Here is a 9,806-nt window from a genome sequence, read left to right as displayed (position 1 = left end):
TTCAATGTCATTTCTTCATCAATTTCAATTCTATATCCTCAATTTATGTCACCAATATAATTCACTAGTGTCAACTGGGCTGAAATTAAAATTGTGTTAAATTGTGTTGCGAGATGCTGGATGAGCTCCACATCATTGATGTGCTAGTTTTATTCACTAGAGTGATCAAAAACTTGAACTTTGGGCATATTTTGTTTACACCCTCTATATTTTTAAATAAGAAAATATGATTTAAAAATCGAATTTACATAAGTGCCAAGTTCAATGAAGAATAGCTGTATTGGAAACAGTGCACAAAAATCAAACATTTTTCTCATAGAAAAAAAAGAAATAAGCCAAAATTGCCATTAATTTTGCCACACATGGAGATCTAACTGAGAACAAGGTTATATCATAACCTTGTTCATTTAATGAGTGGTATCCCTTTACCTTAATGTGGAAGTTTTGTTGTGTAGCAGTTCTGACTCTCGACTTGTAAACAGAGGGTTATGTGTTCGAATCCCACTGCAGCATAGCGTCCTTTGGCAAGGCATCAATCTACACTTTGCCACTCTCCACCCAGGTATAAAATTGGTACCCGATAGGATGCAAACGTCTATGTAGTATGCCTAGCAATTGGGTCCTGGAACTCTCGTTGGAATGCTCACCAGGGAGTGGAGAAAGTTCATGTAATGTGGGCAGGCACGCCAGTCTCCGATGACCTGGGTAATAATATATCTGTAAAGCACTTAGAGATGTTGTTCTGATGTATTAAGTGCTATGTAAAGGGGGAACATTGTTATCATTAATCTTTTGAGCTGTGCTCCTTATTGTATTCCCAAGTGGAAGACTTGGCCACCTTGAGCAAATTTTTGTCCGGCTCGAAGGTATGGGCAGGTGCTCCATAGGCTAGCTTGATGGTAAGGATGCTAGAGAGTGTTCCTTTTGGATCCAGATTTGGCCTGAATGCGGTTTTATTCTTGCGAACCATAGAAAAAACACGCTCCTCCTGGGCATTGGAATGAGGCAAGAACAAAACGAGTTCTGCCACCTTCGCAAGGCGTGGAAGAAGGGGGCTGTTATCTGGAGCCTTCATGTTGGAGAGATGCTGCCAGATGACATCCATCCTGTAGTGGCCTTCTTCTGACACCTTAGCACGTGTCCACACATCCCGAGGAATGGTGTCCTCCTCCATCAGCTGGTATGTGGTGAACTCTTCAGCGAGTCTGTCCATCTCTTGAGGTGACTGGTAGGGCAATAGTGTGCTGAACCTGTATGATTTTGAGTTCGAGAAAGCATAAACGTAAGTGCAACTTTTAACATGTAAAATGTGAACCAAAATGTTAATTGAGGACCTCTTTAAAAGGAACAGGATCTGGAACAGAAAGGGAAAGGAATAAATGCAATTTTATTCTAAATCATTTTAAGGGGGACCTAACTTTGTGTGGTTTGTAAATGACTTGTGTTATGAATAGTCTTGAACTATACCTTTTTCCAATAACAGAATACTACAGAGAATAAATCAACATTTTATTCGTATAGAAAAACTAAAATATTTTGAGAGGAAAAGTAACTGTTTTGCTGCTTGGTAACATAATTATTGCGGTATAAATATATTGAGCAGTTAATTTGCATATAATTCAAGTGGTTCTATATTACTAGACTATACTGGCATTGTGGGTGAGGAAACTCGCCAGGTACGAGTAGTCGGGGACTAGAGATGGGGCTATTGCTTAATATTTCCTTTAAATAATACAGTTCTAAATTTATGAACACTACGCATCTTCACATTTTTTACAAATGCTATCTTGGCCATACCTATCTACGAAGAACTCCACCTCCGATAGGGTAGCATTCTCTCTGCGCATGAAGTTGACAAATGCAGCATTCTTCAAAAGTCTGTCATCCAATGGAAGATGCTCCACAGCATACGAGAAAGCACGACAGTAGAAGGCACGAACACTCTGGAAGAATCGAGACTGCTGATGAGGAGAGATCGAACCTTCATCAAGAAGTTTCTTCACTAGATTTTTTGTGGCAAATCCAATCATCAAGTTGTCGTCTGAGAGTAATATAAAGACAGAATTCACAATAAAATCTGGGTTTAAAGTTATTTTGAATTTATTTTGTGTTTTTATGTTATTTAAATTGAGAGATGCAAATTAACATATTTTAGTGTACCTGTACAAGGTTTCAATAAAACTCATGGCTCCCACATTTCTTGAATGACTAGTAATCGTTATTGATACCCAAATATATAGTATGTGTTGGATTCTCTATTTCACTTGAATTGTAATTTGTGTTCAGTGAAAAGCCTAAATTTACCTGAAAGCTGCACATTCAGATCTCTGAAAGTCAAGTTGATGAAGTCTCTGTTGGCTTCCCTGATGGTCTGCACCCTCACAAATCGACTAGCCAACTTCTGGAGAAAGGACTGCATCTGGGCATATACAAGTGGGATGACAGGATACTCCCGCTGCAGGAACAATTTCATGTGCATAAAGGTCTGCAGGGCAGATTGGTAGAAGAGGAGGTAGACCTCTGTCATGGGTTCCGCAAACAGCAAGTGAAGCCTCCTAAATCTCGGAGCCCTGTCATCTGTAAAGTAACAAATATGAAAAATTAATTTATGTAGTAATTAAATACTATTATTCAATTAGGGCTAACGTAATAACGTCATAATGAATATTATACTGTTTAAAAGGTCTTTTAATTTAAAATTCATGCCTGATTTTACAATAATGGTTTCTCTCAATATCTCAGTATCTGAAGCCTTATTTTTATTTTCATAAAGAACATGCCAACACTAACCTTCTGACAGGAAGTAACTTTTCAGGCCTGCATACTGCTTGAGAATCCTTGAGACAGCAGTCTCAAGGCTCAGCCATCTTGTATTGACGTGTTTGAGTACCCTCCGGTATTCTTGGTCGCAGAATATGCAGTAGTCGAGTAGAGCTGCCTTCCTCTTTGTGCTCTTGTCAAACCAATAGAAGATGTCGATCGCCATCTCCTCAACATTGAATCCAGACACCTGCAATTTACAATTACATGAAACATTTCCCAAAGTTAAAAATTTCCTCGATAATTTTGATTCATTTTGACTTCAATGTACTATCATTATTTATACAGTATTAGACAAATATGAACTACATGGAATTAGCAAATGTTAGGACAAGGAAAGAAAGGTAGTGGTTTGTTGTAAAGACAACTGATATGTGTATACATAGAAGTAACTTCTCTGATTGCAAATATATGACTTTTTAAATTTTATTATTACAGCAAGCTTTGTATAACAAAGTAATTTCATTGTACCAAAGACTTTATTACAAGTCATCTCTACTACATTTACCTGCTCGAATGCGTCGGAAGCTTTGCCAGCTGTATTATGCACAATGTGACACCCACAGCCCATGACATATGTAGTTTCATTCTTCTGAAGGACACGAGTCTTTATGGAGTTCCTACACCCCATGTTCACAGATGTGTTATCAACACCTAGGCCTACACAGTTCTCCCACTGAATGTTATGACGGCGTAGTACTTCATCCATCTTGTTGAAGAGTGCTTCTGCTGTCGACTGTGATGACATGCACATATCCAGGAATTGGGTGTTGACCCTGCCCATGTCAAAGATGCGGACCGTCATCGGATTCATCTTTTCAATATCGTTGTCAGACGAGCCATCAATGGCAATAGAAAAGGGATGGTTCTTCATGTGGTCAACGAGTTTCCGCTGGAAAAATGGGGCAACAGCTCCATTAATGATACACGCTGTCTTTGTACGCCTGGCTGCATATTTATTTGCTATTTGACTGTCTGGAAAGATGTCTGCCAACAATGGAGTCAATTCGTCAGCTAATGCGAGTGGAATGTTGTTCTGCACGAGCATTGTGGCAACTTTCACTTCAGCTCGTGTGGCCTGTGTAATAAAACAAGAATATGCCCAAGATTAATTAAAATTATGTCAAAGATAATGAAAATGTTAAGAGGAAGTGTGCTAATTAGCAAGAAGTCAGATCATCATATCATTTTATGCCATTTTGGCGCAAGCCTCCTTTTTAACCCCAAACAAAAACATTCTGTGTTCGCTCAAGCATGCACAAAACTATTTTTTTAATATTATTTGAAAGAACACCAATTAACACCAAAATATAGACATCATAATTTGAAGAAAAAAAATCAGAGACTTCAAATCTGTCCTGTTTTATTTCATACGCACTGTAAAGTGCCCCTTTACCTTCTTATAAGTGCCCATTCTCATATCAGATAAGTTTCCATTCTTAAAACAGCTCTTTTCATGTCCGATCAGCGCACATTTTCTAAAAGTGCATTTTTCATTAAAAATCCTTTTAAAATGTTCTTATTGCCCCTTTAATTTGCCTCTTTTTGTAGTGAAATTCTTCATTTGCAGTGTTCCCCTTTCACCTTTGGTCAAGTGCCCCATTTGAATATGCCTTTCTTTATACTTTTGATTTATGCCTCTTCTTTTCGATTTTCTTCAAATAATCCAGTGTGTTAATGTAAGGTATTTGCAATTATCGTCCTTTCTTTATGGCAGCAAGGGCATCTCAACTAGGGAAGGGGCACTTTTCTCCTACCCCAACAAAATGAACCCCCACAAATTGACAAATTTTCAAGACCCAGAAATTAAAACAAGGAAAGAAAAATGTTGAGAAATTATATTGTTCTCTAAATATCATGTAAAAATCTATCACAATTTTTTTTTTAATAAGTGTCAAAATTGTGCTCGCTTGCTTTGCTCGCAGCTTTAAAGAAATTTTGTACCATATGCCATGTGCGTCCCCTTAATTTTGGGGGCTCATTATCCTACTCGACACCACTGGCGTATAGATGGGGGCTTGGGGGCCATCCCCCCAAAAGAAAATATTTCGTGACCATGCAAGATCAAGAAAGAAAAAAGAAAGAAAAGGGTATTTTCTGAATTTTACGTTAAAATCTTTCAAAAAAATTAATTTCTGTATTAAAAAGTAAAAGGTAAAAAAAATTTTCGCTCACATATTTAGAAATTTTGTTCCATCTGGAATTTGACGGCCCCCTCAAAATTTTTGGCTCATTTACGCCACTGCTCAACAAACACACATTTTTTGTGCATAATACAGAAAAAAAACAATAAAAAGTTAGTCTAAAAACAATAACTTAGACAAACTCAAAGTGGATCTACTATTACTAACAGATCTAGCCTTTAGACTTAAAGATATTTGCAGCCCCCCCCCCCAAAAAAAAAAAGAAAAATCCAAACAAAGACAAAATTAAAAACTTCAAAAATTATTTCATGCAATTTTTTTTTGAAATATCAGACTTTTGACATATGAAATTTACTCTTAACTATTTTTTGGGTCATCATACCTTCTCTGCCAAGGGGTCAACACGGGGAAAGTTCAGTGTCGGTTGTCTTCTCATCGCTGCAACTTTCTGTGTATGCATGTCGAGCTTGATGTGCCTCTGTACATCCCCCAACCCCATATGCCCGCATGAAACGGTTCGGTTGCATAACGTGCAGCGGAAGGAATAGTTGTTATCTCCTTTTGTGATGAATGAACCAAAGGTCTTCGTCCAGTCCGGCGAAAATTTGCATCTATAAGTCGCGGCACCTTTTAGTTTTCTTTTCTTCTTTCTTATATCGCCGGCGTCAGCCTCTCGGTCTGAAAAATCCGAGTCAGAGTCTGACTCATGCCCACGTCGGTGCGAAGCCATCTTGACTGTAGTCTACTCAAGATGTGAAGTTAGTTGGGATCGATCGACGATGTTTCGAAATCGCACGCGCGCGAAACCAACCGGCTTCGGGCTTCATCATGATACCATGGCGATGCATCAGCATGCGATCGCGATGTGCTAGCATGACTGCATTTATTATGTATGCTGCACACGTCACTTCTAAGTCACTAGCTGACTGTCTGCTGATCGTACTGAACTCTCGATTCGTCTTGATCGATTACGTACCTGGGTAGACGAAGGCGCAGGCGGTCGGCCAATGAGAATATTCTAGCGAATATTTTTTTTTTCTGTCGGGTCCAAATGCGTGAGAAAAATGGGTGCTCTGCGTGAGATCGTGAGACGGACCCTGAATGCGTGAGTCTCACGCATTGTGCGTGACATAATCATTAGCTTATCAACCAATCATAACTGACTACATATCCAATATCAGAATATTCCTGAATTTGATCTGAATATAATAATGGTTTATTTTAGCTAGACGGATGCGATGGCCCCGGTCTTCTGTCTTCGTTTTCCAGACACCCAACAACATGTCTGGAAAACGAAGATCGAAGACCGGGGACATGCGTTATGTCAATGGTATAAAATTTTAATGCCAGCTGAGCTGAGCGCGATATATTGCTCAATCAATTATCATTCACATTACGATATCCATACAATCAATCATTAACCAATCATAATTCATTACATATCCAATATCAGAATATTCCTGAATTTGATCTGAATATAATAATGGTTTATTTTAGCTAGACGGATGCGATGGCCCCGGTCTTCTGTCTTCGTTTTCCAGACACCCAACAACAGGTCTGCAAAACGAAGATCGAAGACCGGGGACATGCGTTATGTCAATGGTATAAAATTTTAAATGCCGGCTGAGCTGAGTGCGATATATTGCTCAATCAATTATCATTCACATTACGATATCCATAACTTATCAACCAATCATAATTCATCACATATCCAATATCAGAATATTCCTGAATTTGATCTGAATATAATAATGGTTTATTTTAGCTAGACGGATGCGATGGCCCCGGTCTTCTGTCTTCGTTTTCCAGACACCCAACAACAGGTCTGGAAAACGAAGATCGAAGACCGGGGACATGCGTTATGTCAATGGTATAAAATTTTAATGCCAGCTGAGCTGAGCGCGATATATTGCTCAATCAATTATCATTCACATTACGATATCCATACAATTAATCATTAACCAATCATAATTCATTACATATCCAATATCAGAATATTCCTGAATTTGATCTGAATATAATAATGGTTTATTATAGCTAGACGGATGCGATGGCCCCGGTCTTCTGTCTTCGTTTTCCAGACACCCAACAACAGGTCTGGAAAACGAAGATCGAAGACCGGGGACATGTGTTATGTCAATGGTAGTAAAATTGCAAATGCCAGCTGAGCGCGATATATTGCTCAATCAATTATCATTCACATCACCATGATCACGATATCCATACAATTAATCATTAACTTATCAACCAATTATAACTGATTACATATCCAATATCAGAATATTCCTGAATTTGATCTGAATATAATAATGGTTTATTTTAGCTAGACGGATGCGATGGCCCGGTCTTCTGTCTTCGTTTTCCAGACACCCAACAACATGTCTGGAAAACGAAGATCGAAGACCGGGGACATGCGTTATGTCAATGGTATAAAATTTTAATGCCAGCTGAGCTGAGCGCGATATATTGCTCAATCAATTATCATTCACATTACGATATCCATACAATTAATCATTAACCAATCATAATTCATTACATATCCAATATCAGAATATTCCTGAATTTGATCTGAATATAATAATGGTTTATTTTAGCTAGACGGATGCGATGGCCCCGGTCTTCTGTCTTCGTTTTCCAGACACCCAACAACAGGTCTGGAAAACGAAGATCGAAGACCGGGGACATGCGTTATGTCAATGGTAGTAAAATTGCAAATGCCAGCTGAGCGCGATATATTGCTCAATCAATTATCATTCACATCACCATGATCACGATATCCATACAATTAATCATTAACTTATCAACCAATCATAACTGACTACTGATCCAATATCAGAATATTCCTGAATTTGATCTGAATATAATAATGGTTTATTTTAGCTAGACGGATGCGATGGCCCCGGTCTTCTGTCTTCGTTTTCCAGACACCCAACAACATGTCTGGAAAACGAAGATCGAAGACCGGGGACATGCGTTATGTCAATGGTATAAAATTTTAATGCCAGCTGAGCTGAGCGCGATATATTGGTCAATCAATTATCATTCACATTACGATATCCATACAATTAATCATTAACCAATCATAATTCATTACATATCCAATATCAGAATATTCCTGAATTTGATCTGAATATAATAATGGTTTATTTTAGCTAGACGGATGCGATGGCCCCGGTCTTCTGTCTTCGTTTTCCAGACACCCAACAACAGGTCTGGAAAACGAAGATCGAAGACCGGGGACATGTGTTATGTCAATGGTAGTAAAATTGCAAATGCCAGCTGAGCGCGATATATTGCTCAATCAATTATCATTCACATCACCATGATCACGATATCCATACAATTAATCATTAACTTATCAACCAATCATAACTGACTACATATCCAATATCAGAATATTCCTGAATTTGATCTGAATATAATAATGGTTTATTTTAGCTAGACGGATGCGATGGCCCCGGTCTTCTGTCTTCGTTTTCCAGACACCCAACAACAGGTCTGGAAAACGAAGATCGAAGACCGGGGACATGCGTTATGTCAATGGTATAAAATTTTAATGCCAGCTGAGCTGAGCGCGATATATTGCTCAATCAATTATCATTCACATTACGATATCCATACAATTAATCATTAACCAATCATAATTCATTACATATCCAATATCAGAATATTCCTGAATTTGATCTGAATATAATAATGGTTTATTTTAGTTAGACGGATGCGATGGCCCCGGTCTTCTGTCTTCGTTTTCCAGACACCCAACAACAGGTCTGGAAAACGAAGATCGAAGACTGGGGACATGCGTTATGTCAATGGTATAAAATTTTAATGCCAGCTGAGCTGAGCGCGATATATTGCTCAATCAATTATCATTCACATTACGATATCCATACAATTAATCATTAACTTATCAACCAATCATAATTCATTACATATCCAATATCACAATATTCCTGAATTTGATCTGAATATAATAATGGTTTATTTTAGCTAGACGGATGCGATGGCCCCGGTCTTCTGTCTTCGTTTTCCAGACACCCAACAACAGGTCTGGAAAACGAAGATCGAAGACCGGGGACATGCGTTATGTCAATGGTATAAAATTTTAATGCCAGCTGAGCTGAGCGCGATATATTGCTCAATTAATTATCATTCACATTACGATATCCATACAATTAATCATTAACCAATCATAATTCATTTCATATCCAATATCAGAATATTCCTGAATTTGATCTGAATATAATAATGGTTTATTTTAGCTAGACGGATGCGATGGCCCCGGTCTTCTGTCTTCGTTTTCCAGACACCCAACAACAGGTCTGGAAAACGAAGATCGAAGACCGGGGACATGCGTTATGTCAATGGTATAAAATTTTAATGCCAGCTTAGCTGAGCGCGATATATTGCTCAATCAATTATCATTCACATTACGATATCCATACAATTAATCATTAACCAATCATAATTCATTACATATCCAATATCAGAATATTCCCGAATTTGATCTGAATATAATAATGGTTTATTTTAGCTAGACGGATGCGATGGCCCCGGTCTTCTGTCTTCGTTTTCCAGACACCCAACAACAGGTCTGGAAAACGAAGATCGAAGACCGGGGACATGCGTTATGTCAATGGTATAAAATTTTAATGCCAGCTGAGCTGAGCGCGATATATTGCTCAATCAATTATCATTCACATTACGATATCCATACAATTAATCATTAACCAATCATAATTCATTACATATCCAATATCAGAATATTCCTGAATTCGATCTGAATATAATAATGGTTTATTTTAGCTAGACGGATGCGATGGCCCCGGTCTTCTGTCTTCG

The 9,806-nt window shown here is 38.2% G+C and overlaps 1 protein-coding gene across 1 annotated transcript; it reads right to left on the bottom strand.

Annotated features, from left to right (window-relative positions):
• Window positions 1-784: 784 nt before the first annotated feature.
• On the bottom strand, window positions 785-5,694 carry LOC121419757. Its single transcript, XM_041614215.1, has 6 exons — window positions 5,347-5,694; window positions 3,329-3,898; window positions 2,791-3,010; window positions 2,305-2,577; window positions 1,798-2,041; window positions 785-1,250 (listed from the first exon to the last, which is right to left on the bottom strand). Exons 1-6 carry the CDS (start codon window positions 5,692-5,694, stop codon window positions 785-787), a joined length of 2,121 nt encoding a protein of 706 aa, XP_041470149.1.
• Between the last annotated feature and the right edge of the window lie 4,112 nt (window positions 5,695-9,806).

The sequence above is a fragment of the Lytechinus variegatus genome, chromosome 8 (genome assembly GCF_018143015.1).
Source record: "Lytechinus variegatus isolate NC3 chromosome 8, Lvar_3.0, whole genome shotgun sequence".
In the NCBI taxonomy this organism is placed as follows: Eukaryota; Metazoa; Echinodermata; class Echinoidea; order Temnopleuroida; family Toxopneustidae; genus Lytechinus; species Lytechinus variegatus.
Note: the sequence above shows the minus strand (reverse complement) of the source record. Positions and strands in the feature narration are given on the sequence as shown.

What these genes read in the sequence shown, in the direction of transcription:
- LOC121419757 (XM_041614215.1), bottom strand. Translation starts at nt 5,694, where the DNA reads ATGGCTTCGCACCGACGTGGGCATGAGTCAGACTCTGACTCGGATTTT. An exon ending in TCTGAATGTGCAGCTTTCAG is followed by an intron (nt 2,042 to 2,304) that starts GTAAATTTAGGC and finishes TATTACTCTCAG; the next exon opens with ACGACAACTTGATGATTGGA. An exon ending in GTGGAGTTCTTCGTAGATAG is followed by an intron (nt 1,251 to 1,797) that starts GTATGGCCAAGA and finishes AAAATCATACAG; the next exon opens with GTTCAGCACACTATTGCCCT.